Here is a 17,128-nt window from a genome sequence, read left to right as displayed (position 1 = left end):
AAGATGAATGCTCAAATAAGTCGCAAAACATAACACGGAGGCTAAGATGAGTGGCAGGGGCGGAGCTAGGATTTTTTATTTGGGGGGGCTTCAATTTTTTTTTTCCAGCCATAAGTTTCACCAATAAGAGAAAAATACAGCGATAAAAATGAGAATCTAATTAGCTTTACATGCATATTGAATATAATTCATTAACTTAAAAGGAGAGTTTTACATCATATTGAATATAATTCATTAACTTAAAAGGAGAAGGCAAAAAACAACAAAAATACAAAAAATGTGCAATATAAATACCTTGTAAAATTACTTAAGCCGCAACCTGCGATTCCCTAAAAGCTCAAATTTGTCAATGAGTATCTCTGTATCAATACCAAGAGCAATCTCTCTTTCAATGTAGATAATCATGGTGTTTGCTAGAAATTCATTCTCCATTTTGTTGCGAAGTGATGTTTTGATTAGTTTCATCCCTGAAAAAGCTCGTTCTGTTGTTGCTGTAGAAACTGGAAGAGTCAACACTAGACGAATTAACCTATCGATCAAGAAATAATGTTGTGATTTCTTCATTTCAACCAACATCCGACATAATTGAGGAAGAGAATTAAGATTCTGAAATTGCTGATTCCGAATTACATCAAACTTGTAGTGATCCAACTGTCTCTTCAAATCTGGTATCTCTTCTTTATTAAAATCCAAAGGATAAAATTCCTCGGCTAGACCACAAATAGCATCTATAGAGAATGATTTGAAGCCATCTGTAGGATTTAAAGCCTCGCATAGCTTAAGAAGTTCTATTGTTTTCTCCATAAATCTATTATTCAACTCCATCAACTGAAAATCTATTACAGCATTGAATATCTGAAAGTGATAGTAGTCTTCCATTGTAATATTATTTTTCTGTTGACAATAACGTCTTGTACCATCCATATAACGATCAGTTAATTCGGGCACATCAATATCATCACTTCTACAAAATTCAACCACATACCATATAAAACTTTCCCACCGATCATCACGCATCTCTTGAAGAAGAAGCTTTGTACTTGAGACAAAATGCATTGCATTCAAAATGTCTTGATCTTTCATTTGCAATGCTTGACACAAAATATCAGATTCTTTCTAACACTTCATGCATCAACAATAAGATAAATGCAAAATCAAATGTTTTCATAACTTTCAAAGCACATTTAGCCTCTCCACGTATACTATTGTTCGACCCCTCATTAATAAGATTTTCAAGAAGTGTACAAGTAGAACCAAACATCTCAATAAATCTTTTAACAGAGGCAAAATGTGAACTCCAACGAGTAGCTCCAGCACGCTGCAAAGTACAAACCTGATTAGCCCCAGTGCCGGTTGGAACTTCTCCTGCTGCTATTAAATTATCAATTTCATTCTCTCGAATTGACTTTAATTGAGAATGGCGCTTAGCAGAAGCACTAACGAAATTGACAATAGAACTTAATGATTGAAAAAATAGCCACACATCATGTACATCCTTAGCTACTGCAACTAAAGCTAATTGTAGTCGATGAACAAAGCAATGAACATAATAAGCAGATGGACATTCTCTAAGAAATAATGCTTGTAGTCCGTTCTATTCCACTCGCATGTTGCTAGCACCATCATACCCTTGACCTCATAAATTTGTAATCAAAAGATTGTATTGCCTTAATACAACACATATCTCTTTTTTCAAAGTCAAAGCATTTGTATCTTTAACACTCACAACCTCAAAAAATCGTTCTCTAACAAATCCATCACTATCAACATATCTCAAAATAATAGCCATTTGTTCATTATGTGATTCATCAACTACTTCATCAACAAGAATGCAAAATTTAGCATCTCCAATTTCTTCACGAATTTTATGTCGCACACAATCAGCAATAATTTTTAATATCTCTTTCTGTATACCCGGTGATGTGTACTTGGCATTTTTAGTTGCATTTTCTAGAACAACATCATCAATTTCTTTATTTGCTCTTCCGTGCAATTTGATTAATTCAATAAAATTCCCACGATTAGTAGACTCAGTAGACTCATCATGACCTCTAAATGCACAACCTTGCAATGCTAACCACTTCACACTTTCTATGGAAGTCAAGCAAACGGTTCTGTTTCTTTTCTTTTTCAGTCTGTTGATGTATCCTTCTCTCAATATATTGATTTGGATTTCTCAAGTTTTCCCATTTTTCCATAGCAATGTCATGTAGTGAATTACCATCTCCTTCATGTTTTTTGAACGGGCAATCTTTACAATTAACTTTCTTCCAATTTTTTGACCCCTTGACTGTAAATGCTTCAGGTTGTGATGCATTACTTTCAAATAGATAACACGGAAAACAAAATGCACTTTCTTTCTCCACATAAAACTCAAGCCATGGATGTTTTGTGAACCAAGTGGATTGAAATCGACGATTTTGAGCCCCAAATTTTACATAAGGATACTCATAAATAGGTTGACACGGTCCCATATTGATATATGCTCTCCGAACCTCATCTTGTTTTTCTAATGGATATTGGGATATTGGGATTCGCTTTCCAGGATCACGTTCATAATATGAGGCCTTACTTTCAAATGGTTCAATAGTACATTCATCTATAAGCTTGGATCTTTTGGCTTTGGATGGTGATATAGAACTTGAACTCGGAGCATTGCAGGGACCATTTGGGTTAGTTGATGATTGATCACTAGTTTTCTTAGTGAAGTATTCAAAGATATTTTGTTTTTGCATTTTAATAGACCTGTATATCACACAATTAATAAATTACAATTAACAAAATCCTAGACAAAGTAATTCAAACATTCAATTACAATTAACAATCCAGTCAAGAAAATTTAATTTATTCAAATATTCAATCACAATTAATAATTATAATCTCAAGCTTAGCCAAGATAACTCACAGTGTTATGTAAGCTTTGAAATTCTCCAAAATAGCCTATACCAACCACAATCGGTGCCACCGTTCAGAGATTTTCACAACACGATCAGAGCCTACCATTAGAAATGCCAAGTCAAGGGGGTTAATATACAAAAAAATGGGACAGATTTAACGGTTGGATTTTCATAAATTTGATTTTTAATTTTCGGCCATAATTGAAAAAAAAATACTGAAAATAAAACCAGCAAGATCCAACGGTTGAATCTCTATAGATCTAAGCTTGAAGTTTCAGTCAAACCCAGCCAATGCGTATATACGTATACATATCATGGATCTATAATAGATTCTATATTATATACTGAAAATAAGGCTGATAAAACTAAAAAACATACCTTCTTGTAAATTAGGGCTGCTTTTACGGTGATAATACAGTCAACTTCAAGATCAAATGGTTAGATTTTGATTTACAGAATTTTTGAAGAGAATGAACTAGAGAGAGAGGCGCTGTAACAGGAAAGACAAGAAGGATCGTGTGCGTGAAGGAGCCAAGAAAATTGATGCTGGGAGCCCTAGATATGTTATATTATTATAAGATGGGCTAGGCTTCTTTTAAAATAAGGCCAACTTGTTTAAAAGAAAAGGATGTCCAGTTGGGTTGGGCTTGGGCTTGGGCTGGCGGGGTGGGGAGAAGGGGGGGCTTAGAAAAAAATTAATAATTTTTTAAGCTATCAAATGTATTTTTTAAAAAAATTGGGGGGGCTTCAGCCCCCCCTGCCCGTAGGCTGGCTCCGCCACTACCTAGATATGTTATATTATTATAAGATGGGCTAGGCTTCTTTTAAAATAAGGCCAACTTGTTTAAAAGAAAAGGATGTCCAGTTGGGTTGGGCTTGGGCTTGGGCTGGCGGGGTGGGGAGAAGGGAGGGCTTAGAAAAAAATTAATAATTTTTTAAGCTATCAAATGTATTTTTTAAAAAAATTGGGGGGGCTTCAACCCCCCCTGCCCATAGGTTGGCTCCGCCACTGTTAATTGGGCCCCAACTCGCAAATCATGGTGTTTCCACCCCCAATTTTTTAGGGCATTCAATCGAATATTTAATCAATAATTAATATAAACAAAGTGCAATAAGCTTACTGAATGAAGATTCATGAATTATCATCAGAATTATGAAAGTTAACCAGAATTCCCAGCCTTTTCTTTATGCTCAACGGGCTTCTTTGAGCCAAATGCCTCTTCCCACCAAATCTTCTTAGTAGCTCGTTCATAAAACTCTCCCAAACTTTTTACATGGGACCTGTAGATACTCTCATAGAGCTTCCCATCCTTGCGGAGGTTGATGGAGATTGCAATTAAGATGCTTTCCTCATAGGGGTCTTTAACATTGCTTATCTCGCGTCTGAATCTAGTGACGTAGTCTTTCAAAGACTCGTTTTTTCTCTGGAACGTTGTAACGAGGTGGCACGGTGGGACGAGCTGCCTTCTCAATGCCTTGTATTGGTTGAGAAACCTTCGCTGACATTCCTCCTAGCTACAGATACTGTGAGAATGGAGACTCCTCAGCTAGGTCCGAGGTACGTCTCCTAAGGTTGCGGGGAAGACACGGCACTTTACCAGCGAGCTCGATGTCTAAAGGTCCATCTGGATGTTAAAAACATCAAAATGGTCATATGGATCGCCATCTTTTCCCTACTAAAGGATTTTGTGGACCTTAAATCTACGTAGGAGAGGCTCCAGCTCGATTTCCTTGGAGAATGGGGTCTTCTTTCCGTAGTCCTCCCTCTAATCATGAACCCTGTGTCTTGTCTCTAGCTATCGAATTCTCTATAGTAATTCTTTAGCGGTGGGGGTTTGATTCATAGATCACCCAGTGGGAGATCGTTTTACCCATCCACTACCTCGCTCTGGCGAATAGTGACCTCGTGACGCACGTTGCTTCCTATCTTCGGGATCTGGTGAGCTGCGATACGTGGCATGACCTGGGCTAACCCTGACTGAGCTTTTTCCTTGTTGCAAACTTTCACATCGTCGACCCCATTAATGGACATTTTCACAGCGATCTCTATAGCGACTCGACCTCGCCTTGCGATCTGTGAGGTGCATCACCAGTTTGTCATCGCTGTGTCGCCATTCTTCTGACCTTGGAGACCACGAATTTGAAGAGTGTACCAATTCAGCTCGTCGCGATGCTCTTTTAGCTTTTATTCCGTATAGAACATGTCTTTTACCTCGAAGCTGAGGGACACCCCTAGATGGCACGATCTCGCCTCGCTTTTAGGCTGCTTGAGCTTGCGATTGAGCCAATGCCCTAACTACGTCAGCAAGCTAAGTGACCATACCTTCTAGCACTTCCTAGCATTGTTGCCAGGCATGGATCGTCTCCATCCCTAGGATTGGAGCAACAGGTTGAGTAGGAACCCATGGGGGCACATCGACAGTAACCCCAGTTGGTGGTGGAACAGGGGCACCTGCTGCACAGAAACAACAGGTCTCAAGATTGACGGAACATCTTGCGGTTGACCATAGTGAATCTCCGACATATCGGCCACTGTATCGGAGCTTTGTGTGTTCCTTCCTCTCACCATGGTCAGCGATCAGAACAGGCTTCTATTCCTCTAGCGCCAAAATGTCGATGGTGAAAATTGGTCGACCATGATTCGTCTTGCCCGCACTGAGAAAATAAATATGGAAGAGAAGAAGATGAAACACACAAATGTATTTTTACATGGTTTAGCCAGAATGATGCCTACTCCACAACTGTCCTCTGGTTATTCTGGCAAAGTAACAGTGTGTTATTATGATTGTTTTTCTCCTCTATTATACAATGGCTTTAACCCCTATCTATAGGGTGAGGTGTTTATAATTTACATAAAATAAAAAATAAGAGGATAATATTACGGAGATAGGATATCTTGATCTATTCCGTAAAATCAGGGGTGAATCCTACATTGTCAGGGATTTGATTTGCCTCAAATAAAGCATGTGGGCCCTGCCTTCGATTATCTTGCGATCATTTTGTTAAGCGAGCTGTGTAGTCGTTCAGTGAGCTTCATGGTCGTCCACCGAGCTGGAGGCTTCGCTACTAGCTCGCTTGATTCAACTATTCTAAACTCGCTTGATACCCACGATATGAGCTCGGGTCAGCGACGTGAGGCTTTATTCTAAAAGTTTTGACCTTGGGCCTATTGAGTCTCAGGAGATTGAGCTGCCCTACTGGGTTGAGACCAGCCCGCTTAGCTCTTTCCGGGAAATATCCATAACATGAGTGTAATTAAAATAATAAAAATTTTAAATTATCATACAATTTTTTAAAAATATATGAATTAAATTAATTCAAAAATATAAATAAAATAACATAATTAAAATAATGAAACACACACAAAAAAATGAAGATATATGAGAAAAATATAAATTTCCCTCTTATTAATAGTATGGATGGATGCGTCATGTAGAGAGTGTGATTTTATGTATCTATTTTAATGGAGGTGTACATAATTTTCATCAATTTTATAGAATTTTCATTTTTCATATATTTTTTTCTAATTTCTTTCGTAATAACCCTTTCGGTGTCATTGCCTCTTACATGTTAATTATCGCTGCATTTTTGTCTCCTATTACGAAAAAAGAGGATGCAATGGTGAGAGTTGAGGCAGACGAAAGCGACATAGAAAGAGAGAGAAAAAAAAAATGGTGAATTTATTGAGAAAAGAAGCTCAAAATAACTTTTTTATCTCCTCAACTAACGGGGTTAGTTCACCCTCGTCAAACGGAGGTGCACAAAATTGCACTCCCGTGTGGAGGACCACAGATGGCCCATCAATGGCGGTGCAGATGAGATTCAGAGACCCCACGTCTGACAGTGACTGCACAACTGTCCAGTCCTTGTAAGTTCGAGTTCGAGTTCGAGCTCAAGCTCTCGTAAGAGCGGAAACCCTTATCCTCTTCACCCATCGCCGGAGAAGGCAATTGTCGCCATGAAAATAATTCTTCCACAAAATCACACTCTCTTCCCCGCATTGCCTCTTATCTCCTTCCCCTCCCCCACCCGCAGCCACCGCTCCGTCTCTCCCAGGCCCAGGCTTTCCGCCGCAAATTTCAACGCCCTCCGCTCTCTCCACCGCCGTCGAAACCCTGAATTTAAGGTTCGGTTTCTCTTTCTCCCGTCTCAAGTTCAATCGCTCTTGTTGCAGTTTGCGTGATCTTTTTATTTTGTGTGTAAGGAAGAGTAATCTAAAAGAATATGAACGAAGGTTTGTTAGGAACAGATTTGTTCTCCAAGCTGGAATAAAAACAATATAGCGGTGTTGTAGGAAATTAATGCAAATGAATGCTCTTAACGAGGAAACAGTTATAGGAATTTAATGCAAATGAATGCTCTTAACGAGGAAAACAGTTACAGGAAATTAATGAGAAAGCTGCTACAGATTCAAACTTTAAGGGCCATAATGCCACTAATAGCTGAAATATGAAGTATGATGCTGTACAAATGAAGATAACAGTGCAACAAAATTAATAATAGAATAGAAGGGAATACAGTACAGCATTAAAGAACAATAAATGCAGATAACAAAATATGGAATTGAACTAACAGAATATGAAACTGAACCAAAATAGCATAGAGATGGAGAACCAAGGCCTGTGTGTCACACAATGCCTTTAAAACAGATTTGCTGCCTCACCGAAAGTGCTTGGGTTTGGTTGGTGTCTGCCTCCCAGGATACAACGGTTGACGGGCTGTGAGACCGGCCTGGGTGGTCATTTCGGAGCTGCATTTGTGTATGCAGGTCCTGCGTTTGCACACAAGTTTGGTTTGTCGGGCCTGGGATTTGCACCCCCCTTGCACATGCTCATGCAAGAGAGAGCCTCTTGTCTAACTAGCTTACTCACCATAAAATGTGTAAGCCTATATAAACTTCAAGAGGCTATATTGTTTTTCCGATGTGGGACAAGCGCATTCCCTTAATATTTCCCAACTCAACGGGTATACTTTGGGCATCAATTTCTCATTCACCCATTTATCATTTTGGTCATACGAATATACCAAATCGATCTCCTCATGATGGAGAATAAAAATCTACTTTGACCCGGTTAAAATATTTAACGGGTCCCATTTAAAATTTATCCTTGATATGACATGTCACAATGCTCATTTGTGCCAATTTTCCAACAAGGTTCACAATAACGACTCTCTAAGGAGAGTCAAGCTAGAATGTAATGGTACATTCTTAAATGTTCATGGCGAAGTCCCCATTTATGTAAAATTGCAAGTTTGACTTGAAGTTGAATGTTATAGTGGCAAATTTACTACGAACTTGACCCAGCATTTTTGTTTGTGATCGCGAAATATTCTGTTGTGGGTTCATTCATTTTTGGTTTTTAGGTTATTCAAAGTTCATTGAAAGGGGAGGGTGATACGATGATTTTGGAAGCTGAGGATGCTGAATTACTGCTCGCTACCTGCATTACGCGTGCCCTGCCACCGGCATTGACGCTGGAGGTCGGTCTCCATAATATTAAAGATGCCATAGATGAATTTGAGTCAAACCCTCCTCGTTCCTCCAGTGGGATGTACAGATTTCAGGTATATCTTACTTTTAGATATTCACTTCTATTGGTTTTGCTCATTGAACTCAGCCAAGTACATGAAACGGCCAGTTGGCTGGCCTTGTTTGTCGGGCACTACTATTTTGTCTGTTGAATAATTATGCAAATGTGATTTGGGTTTGCAGGTTGCTGTGCCACCTAGTTCAAAAGCTTTGAATTGGTTCTGCTGCCAACCTGAATCATCTGGACTGTTTCCGCAGTTTTTTCTTTCCAAAGAGAAGGATAACCAAGCATTAAGGCCACTTTCTTTGGGTGGATTGCGTGGGGTTTTTGGTATTGGTGCTACAGTCCTCATCAAGGGGTCTTCTTCTAGTGCCTTAGGAGAGTTGAGTTCACTCAAAAGGTTATTTTCATCTTTCTTGCCACCTAAGCTGAGCTTTCATTTCAGTTCCCTCTAAAAGCTTGACAAGCCACATTTTCTTACACTAGAACTACCTAAAATTTGACTCTTTTTGGTCCTTTTGAAATTTAAATGTATTCCAAGTCGAAATCAGTAGTTAATTATAGACATTTGCTTATGATCAAAATTTGTGGGTAATAGTAATGTTGGATAAGATAATGTTGGATAAGAGGTTTTGTTGTTGTTGTGATGGCTATCACATGCCATCAATGTGCAGGGATGAATTTCAGGATGGATCCAGTGGTATATGTTGTGATTGCAGTAAAAAAGAGGCATATGATAAATGCTATTACAAACATAGAATATTGAAGGTGTTTGAGCTTCTTTCAGGTTTCAAGATTGTGAATTAAACGGTATTTGGGGATTTACCATGGGGTTAGGGAAGCCAAGGTGAAGTGCCAGCATATGTGACTAATATTTGTTTGCTTCTTTGTGGTTGGAGGGTTTCCCTTTTCTGTGGAACAAGGTCTGGGGGCTTCCCATTTCTTCTCCTTCTCTTTTTATGTAGATTCATCAATAGCTTTTGGATGCCATTCTCACCGCAGAATTGTGAAAGAGGGCTACTTTTTGCTCAGTGTTGTATATGCAGAAGGGCCAAGGAGTTGGCAGATCATTTCCAGATTTTTATTATGTTCTACACATTTATTGAAATTTCTCTGTTCTTTTTGGAGTGATTTGTATGGATTTATTATCCATTATATGTACTTGGTTCTGGTTGCCTTTGGCAGCTTGTAGGAATAGTGGAATGAAGTTTCTTTGAGTAAGCACTTGCTTTGTTAAGTTTTATTTTCAGTTGTAAAAGTATCACCAAAATCTTATTGGAGTCTACATGGACTTCACTTTGCGGCCTAGGCATATTTATTTAAGGTCAAAATTGAGTTTCTATTTTCTAAACAAAGTGATCTCAAAAGAACTAGATTTTGGAGCCTTGTTTGAGCAGATGCACAGCATTTTGATGACTTTATGTTTATATACAGATGTCTCTCTGTAGATTCAACATTTGTAAAGGCTTATGGTTTTGTGGATGTGGATGTTGATATAGAGTCATCTTTCATGAAGCACGTGAAGGGTTCATTCTATCTTTTCATACCCAAGGTATTCTTTTGCATATTAGTTTCTGGTAGCAGTCCTGTTTGCATTTATTATCTTCCTTGCTTTTATTATCCATTGTTCACCTATTAAGTTGGTTTACATCGTATATGTCATTCATAGGTTCTGTTAAGTTATATTCGTCTTTTTTCCTTAGTGGAGAGCTACTTTGCACACGTACGTGCTTTTGAAATGAGAATACTTTTCCACAGATTGAGTTAAATGAGTTTGAAGGCATATCTATTTTAGCAGCAACATTAGCTTGGAGTGACTCTTCCCATTATACATATGAGGAGGCCGTTCAATCTAACAAGTTAGCACTAGACCAGGTAACATTGGGCCCTGATCTCTCACTTATCAATGCTATCTTTTCCCTTCTCTTTTTATAGTTTGACTACTTGAAACGAAAATGGTTGGTTATACAATTGAATTACAAAAGCCTGAGGGTTCATTTGGGTTTTGGGTAACAACACCTAAAGAGGAAATCGTGGCAAGGAGGGAGAAGAGAATCAAGTCTTTGAACCAAATGTCTTGGGACAATTGTTGTATTGGCGGGAATTACAGTTAGGCAGTTGTGGCCTATTTCAATTTCAAATAATAATGTAATATTTGAATTTTAGGCAGCCAGTCGGCGCCTTTCCTGAGCCCGGATCAGTATAAAGATCAACTGATCCTGCTCCTTTGGATCATCCTGGAATAGAATTTATTTCATTCTCCCGCCTAACTCTCTCTCTCTCTCTCTCTCTCTCGATCTCCCTCTCATTTCTCTCTATCTTCTCCCTCCTTTCCTTCCAATCCCCCACCAATTCTCCCAAATACTGAGGAGTAGTTCCCCATGTCAGACTCAACTCTGTAACCAAAGAAAATAAGAACAAAAGAAACAAACCCCAAAAGAAACCCCCACAGTAAACATACCTGCGAAGTTCGAATGAACAATCCAACAGTGTAGTCACAATTGACTGCCCTCAAGAGATGTATCTTGCAGAAAAAGAGAGGTCATGGGGAAGTTTTGTATAACCTCCCAGCCTCCAAACCCTAGTGGGTTTTGGAAAGAATGGGCTGACCCTTTCTTTTAATAATAATTCTAAGGTCCAATATCCAAATCACAGGCCTTACATGTCATCTCACCCCTTTTAAACCACCTCCTACTTCATTACAACCCACCCTTTTTGTTAATGGAATATGATGCCATCCTTGGAATATGATGACATCCTCATACAAATTAACTTTATCTCTCTACATATATTTTTACTAGTAATGGAGTTAACATCATGGCGATGTCATCCCACTCATAATTCCAATCAAGGAGCTCAATTCTTTTTATAATGGGCTTCATATCCATTTCATCCCAATAATGTGTCATGACCCCAAGGATATAATAGTAATTTAGCAACACTTATTTTGTTATCTTTGTTGTTGTATTTTATGTTTTACTTTGTAACATAATTACTTACCTAGGAGAAGTAGCTATATAAAGCTACTAGAGCTATAAAGAAATCATTATGTGAAATATATCAAATTTAGACTTCTGATTTTCTCTCTCCAAGTTCTCTCTTGCTTGGATCCAACTGCTCTTCCCTCCCTCGGCTTCTCCTCTCTCTCCTTCTGAGTTCCATCTCTCTCTCCTCCTCTAATTTCCCTCTCTGTTTTCTCTTCCAATTATGTCTGTTATCTCTCTCCTTTTGTTCTAACTTCCTTGATCTCTTCCATCTGCCAATTATATAATTCCACAAAACGTAGCCCTCTTTACAAAATTGCACATTAAGGCCCTATTTTCTTTGTTGTTTTTAGGCCATTTTCAGTTTTTCAAAATAGTGAAAATGTGTTTACTTTCATATTTTCAAAAATGTATTTTTGAAAACAAGGAAAATTTTTGTAAAGAAAACTCAAAATAACAAAAAGTCGTTTTGGTTGTTTTTATCACAAACACTCTCAAATTACCAAAATGTGGAAAACAACAAAGATTGCTCTCCTCTTCTCTCTCCAATATCCAGGTTCGACTCCTCTCTTCTCCTCCTCTTTTCTTTCTTCTCTTCTCTTCAAGGCTTGACTGTCGACCGTGCCCGCCACCGACATCAATGCCCCAAGCTATCGTTGACCGCCCCCTATCGTTTGACTACCCCCGCCTTTCGTCGTTGATGTTGTTTGCTCCCCTTGCATCGCGACCAACAACACAGATCTGCTGCCTTCGACCACCGAACGACCATCGTAGTCCGCCTCCAACCATCATTGTCGTTTGAATCGCAGCCTCACCTCACCTTCTCCTGTCGTTTCTTTTTCCCCTTCATTGTTCCCCTACGTCGTCTGTCTTTGCTTCTCGTCTGGGCCACCATCGACAACCCGCCTTGCTCCGATCGCCTCTTTGACCATGAATTGCAAAAGTTAATTTATTTTTTGTTTGTATTTTATTTTTGTAACGGGAAAAAAATATTGCAAGATTCACCAACTTTGAAATGTATATATTAAATAAATTTTCTCAAAATTCCCAATTAAACGTGTTTTTTAATTTTCTGTTTTGAGAAACAGTTTTTCAGAAACACAGAAAGAACGTGTTTTCAGCAATCTCAAAACAGATATTCAAAACACAAAACTGAAAATGAATTCAAAACTCAAAACTAAAAATTGAAACACGAAGAGAACAACCCCTAAGTTTCTGTAGTTCCTCTTACTTACTCATTACTCTAGAGTCCCTTGCATTTGGTGCATGGAATTTTTAAAATGTCACTTTAACCCATTTCATGGGTTATAGAGTCATCTATTTGAAGTAAATTTCTTGGTACTTTTTGTCATTGAGAGATAATCGTGTCCCCTTTACGTCTTTTTCCCTATTTAATTTCACATGTCAGGCAAGTCATCATTTTTGGCCCACCACACAGAGATTTCATATCAAATTCATCAGATCTTCTCTCAGAAAGTTCAATGTCTTGGAGGATGAAAACACCCGAATGGTATATTTCTCCCTTTTAGAACTTGATTTGCACAGTAATTTGTCTCTGAAATTCTTTAAATCTTCTTGCGTTGTTTGTGTTCTTTTTGCACTGATTGACTGTGCTTCTTTATAACTTAAAGCATTGATATTTTAATCTGATTTTCTGGTCTGTGTTATTGCACTCTAGGTTCCAATTAACATAACTTCCAAGAAAGAGCTTCTCTGAAACATATTTATGTATTAAGATTCTGCAGTTATATTTTTGTGATTAACATAACTTGCTACATTTTACCTAAGGGTATTAAGTCATTTACATGTTGACTGTTTCAATGTTCTACAGTTTAACAAGATGATTGTGTAGGTATACATGAATGCTCTCTCTATGGGTGGAAAGGATCTTGTGAATGATGCTATGGAACTGGTATCTCCTTTAACCTGGTACTTCTTTATCCTTTATGTTCTCAACTCTATTTGCTAGACTGGAAAAATGCTTGATTTTTTCCTTGGCCCAGATGTCATTCTTATTCTCTTAGAACACCTGATAGAAAATGACTAGGTTGAATTTTTCATCTTTTTCTTGCAGAAAGAGCTTCCATCTACCTGTCAGTTCTCTGTCAGGTTTTCACCTACTCTGGCAATTGCTAATAATATGGTATGACACCATTATATTAGGAATTGGCACATATACTGTGGTATTTTGCTGATACAAATATAAGCTACTGCTACGTCATATAGCTTGTTGTTGTCTGAGAGTAAATCTTGTGCATAATTTTATATGTGCTTGCTAAATATCTAGAATGTAGTTTCCCCGACAATGTAGTGGAGTTCTGATCATAATTACTATCAAAGCATCCATGATAATTTGCCTGCTGGATAATGTACTTGACTGTAGCATGCTAGTCTTAATTTGTGCATCGCACATTTCACTGCTTCACACAATTTATTACCAAGACAGACATGATTTTTACAAGTTTAATGTCTTTCATTTGTGCTTGATTCTCCCATAAATGGTTGGTAATTCTGAACGAATTAATGTTGTGATAAAAGTGGTAGATGTGATGATCAGGAGAATAATTAATCTTGTGTTCCTTTGAGAGATGAGATGGGTTAGTGGGAAGGTGAAAAAGTTGACTTTTAAGTCTAGATATAAACTTTGGTACTCTGGGAAGGATTGTGCAAGGAATAGAAGTGAGGATTATTATGGATAAGATATTAAAGGATGGGGTAGTGGATGTGAATGAATAGGAGACAGATTATTACAGATGAAGTTGTTCTAGGAGAAGAGACTATGAACAGTATTAGTGGGTTAGGAGAAAAGCTAAAGACAAAATTTTAAGAGGACTTAGAGGGGTTGGTGCAAGGAATACCTATAAGAGAGAAGATAATTACAAGAGTTGACTTAAAATTGGTAAAGACAAAATATGATTTGTTTACGAAGTGATGGAACTTACTAGTGCTTGTAGAGTTTCCAGTCAAAGTGTGAATTTGAATTCCTCACTTGGATACCGTAATTACACAGAGAATTTTTATGACATAGAATGGTTGCTCATTATTGGAGTACTTGAATCAGGAAACTATTTCATTGCCATGGCACCTTGTTTCCTTAACCTTGAAATACATAATTACCATGCTGGATACCTCTTATATTATACTTAAGTGTTTTGTTGTTGATACAGGTGAGCTGTGAATTATTATAGTTTTTAGTCATTCTAGTATTTAACTAATTTAGTTCGTAGTTCAAAATGTAGAAAGGAAAATCTCAGTGGCAAATTGTTTTTGTCCCTTGTTCTAGTGTCAGCTGGATCTTCTCAGCAGAATGTGCTGCCATCTTCAAGACCATCCTAACATCAATTCTCTGTGGGCATCTCTTATAATTGAGGAATGCTCTCGACTGGGTTTGACGGTGAGATGGGTGTTAGTAATAGTCCATCTATATGTGTTGGTTACATGTTTCTGATTTGTTCTTCATCTAGTATTTCTGCATAGCTCCAGGATCAAGATCATCTCCACTTGCTGTTGCCGCTTCCACTCACCCCCTTACAACATGTATTGCTTGCTTTGATGAGCGCTCACTTGCATTTCATGCTATTGGTTATGCCAGAGGTTCTCATAAACCAGCAGTAGTCATAACATCTTCAGGCACCGCAGTTTCAAATCTTCTTCCTGCTGTGAGTTTGAATGCTATTTATATACAGATATTGTGTAGGAAACATTACAGTCTATCATCTTGTTCAGACAATTATGAATTACTAAATACTTCTTATCATAAACTAGTTCATCATCAACCTCTATCGAAAGTCATTTCATCTAACAGAAGGTGTTAAAGCATTTGTTCTAGATTAGGGCTTGTAATAGTAGGGATATTTTCATGTAATGTTTCTGCTGTATTTCTAGAAGGATTTTATTATTTTTCTAGGGCTGACTGAGTTGGTTGTAACTGCCAATTTTGGGCAGTCGGTCAGGGGGCTTTTCTCCTTTTAGTTTCTTATATATAGAGGCAGAGGGGAAGGCTTTTGGGTGTGGCTTTTCTTTCTCGGATTAGTGGACTGTCTTGGGATAAGATTGAGCAGTGAGGAAGAGGGAATATCTTTCTTGTATCAACTCTATATAGCTTTTAGGTTTTTGGGCTAGGTGAGAGTTGAGTTTGAGTGCTTTGTAATCTTGTATTAACATTCAAGATAGTGGAGAAAGTAGGGGCGAAAGCCAAGCTGGATGTAGGTCTTCATTAAGACCGAACCAGGGTAAATTCTTGTGTGTTGTGTGTTCTTGATTGGTTCTTGATTTGTTTTCTGATTGCTGGTCATTTGCGAATCAAGGAGAGATTTCGTTTGAGTGTTTTGAGTGATCATATAAGGGTGAGATCAAAGTTAACAGAAGGTCTACACTCTATATTGTAGTAGTCCACTTGTTCCATAATCTGGAGAATTGTTAACATTATGTTTGGATTTTGAATTCTTCAAGAAAAAGAAATTAAAGAGAAATATAGTAAATTATGCCTATTCATTTTCATAGATAAGGGCAAACCTATATATATATTTTCTGCATATAAATTCTTTTACTTAGCTTTTGGTCATTCTAATTCAATATTCACTATAAACTATTGCATAGGTTGTGGAGGCAAGTCAAGACTTTGTACCACTTCTATTACTCACTGCTGATCGTCCTCCAGAGCTCCAGGATGTTGGAGCAAACCAATCAATCAATCAGGTTTATTCATATTTCTTCCCTTCCCTGTGGTACTCTATTTTTTGTTGTCAGTATCAGGTAGAATGTTTGTTTCCTTTACTAAATGTTGCTTCAGATAATAAGTCCCTGAAAGCACCATGGGGAAGGGAGACAGGGTAGCTTTTGGCATGATAGGTGGTGTAGTCAAGGCCTCTTGGATCAGACAAGTTGGACACCGGGCATTGCAGGTTTTGTTGTGATTGATACTGCAATTGTAGAATGCCATATTTTATAATAGATAACCAGAGTGACCATACTCATCCCTTGGATTCCATATCTAGCAAGTACAAGAAATCCCCAGGAATATGGACCTAGAAAATTAGGACTGAATTTCAGACTAAAAAGTGAATGAGTTCTCAGGAGCCTGAAACACAGTTGAAATCTCTTGGTAGACAAGGATTTTGCCTAAGCTCCATCTAAAACATTTTGAAATCACTGGATGAGCTTAACCGAGAAGCAGTTTGTGGGACACTCCATTTTTGATGTCTTTATTTGAGATACCTTCAGTTTTATTTTATTTTTTTTAACATAAAAGAAAAAGAAAACCACATGCTTCTGATTTAATTAATTTTTTACTAAGAATTTTACGTTTTACTTTGAAGTGAATGAAGATGGCGGAAATATGCTTTCAAGAATTTGTCTAGCAGGACAATTTGACATGTTTTCTGGCCAAATATAGTCTATTCAGTCCAAATAATCTGCTGCTTGATCCAGCATTTCCAACTTAGTAAAGTATGTTGTTTAAGCTACCAGATCACTTTCAGCATTTATGGTTCTGGTGTTATTAATGAAATTGTCTTTTGGATGTTGTAGTGGGTCAAAGTACAGTGTCTTCCATCATAGTTACATTTTTGTATGCTGTGGTACTTCCCTGAATGCTTTTATGTTAACAACTTCAGAAGCATCTGTTTGCATTGGAATGATAGCTTTAATATTCTCTAAGAATTCTATATTTGAGGATCAACTGTTGAGATTTTGGTTTATTGTTACTGAAAAATGG

The 17,128-nt window shown here is 37.8% G+C and overlaps 2 protein-coding genes across 3 annotated transcripts in view; one reads left to right on the top strand and one right to left on the bottom strand.

Annotated features, from left to right (window-relative positions):
* Positions 1–303: 303 nt before the first annotated feature.
* LOC127806362 (uncharacterized) lies at positions 304–5,466 on the bottom strand. The gene is made up of 4 exons (XM_052343596.1): positions 5,324–5,466; positions 1,668–2,051; positions 1,334–1,436; positions 304–1,116 (listed from the first exon to the last, which is right to left on the bottom strand). The coding sequence occupies exons 1-4, from the start codon at positions 5,464–5,466 to the stop codon at positions 304–306; spliced, it is 1,443 nt and encodes a 480-aa protein (XP_052199556.1).
* A 1,188-nt stretch (positions 5,467–6,654) lies between these two features.
* LOC127805985 (protein PHYLLO, chloroplastic) overlaps positions 6,655–17,128 on the top strand; it is a 69,594-nt gene continuing 59,120 nt past the window's right edge. The window contains exons 1-11 of one of the 2 annotated variants that reach the window (XM_052342896.1): positions 6,655–7,023; positions 8,262–8,462; positions 8,611–8,828; positions 9,863–9,980; positions 10,187–10,303; positions 12,821–12,922; positions 13,265–13,324; positions 13,487–13,555; positions 14,696–14,806; positions 14,877–15,071; positions 16,012–16,110. In XM_052342896.1, the coding sequence (XP_052198856.1) occupies positions 6,856–7,023; positions 8,262–8,462; positions 8,611–8,828; positions 9,863–9,980; positions 10,187–10,303; positions 12,821–12,922; positions 13,265–13,324; positions 13,487–13,555; positions 14,696–14,806; positions 14,877–15,071; positions 16,012–16,110 (1,458 nt within the window). In that variant the 5' untranslated portion in view covers positions 6,655–6,855. The remainder of the gene's footprint in view (positions 7,024–8,261; positions 8,463–8,610; positions 8,829–9,862; positions 9,981–10,186; positions 10,304–12,820; positions 12,923–13,264; positions 13,325–13,486; positions 13,556–14,695; positions 14,807–14,876; positions 15,072–16,011; positions 16,111–17,128) is intronic. The other variant, XM_052342897.1, reaches the window with a different exon arrangement.

The sequence above is a fragment of the Diospyros lotus genome, chromosome 7 (assembly GCF_014633365.1).
Source record: "Diospyros lotus cultivar Yz01 chromosome 7, ASM1463336v1, whole genome shotgun sequence".
NCBI lineage: Eukaryota > Viridiplantae > Streptophyta > Magnoliopsida > Ericales > Ebenaceae > Diospyros > Diospyros lotus.
The sequence above is the reverse complement of the archived record's forward strand: the minus strand, read 5'-3'. Positions and strand labels throughout refer to the sequence as shown.

Excerpts from the sequence above, each read along its gene's own strand:
- LOC127806362 (XM_052343596.1), bottom strand. The coding sequence starts at position 5,466 with ATGGTGAGAGGAAGGAACACACAAAGCTCCGATACAGTGGCCGATATG. Across the intron at positions 2,052-5,323 it reads CTGTTCCACCACCAACTGGG|AGGTCATGATGAGTCTACTG; the intron begins GTTACTGTCGAT and ends TTGTGCATTTAG. Across the intron at positions 1,437-1,667 it reads GAGATATGTGTTGTATTAAG|TGCTTCTGCTAAGCGCCATT; the intron begins GCAATACAATCT and ends CAATTTCGTTAG.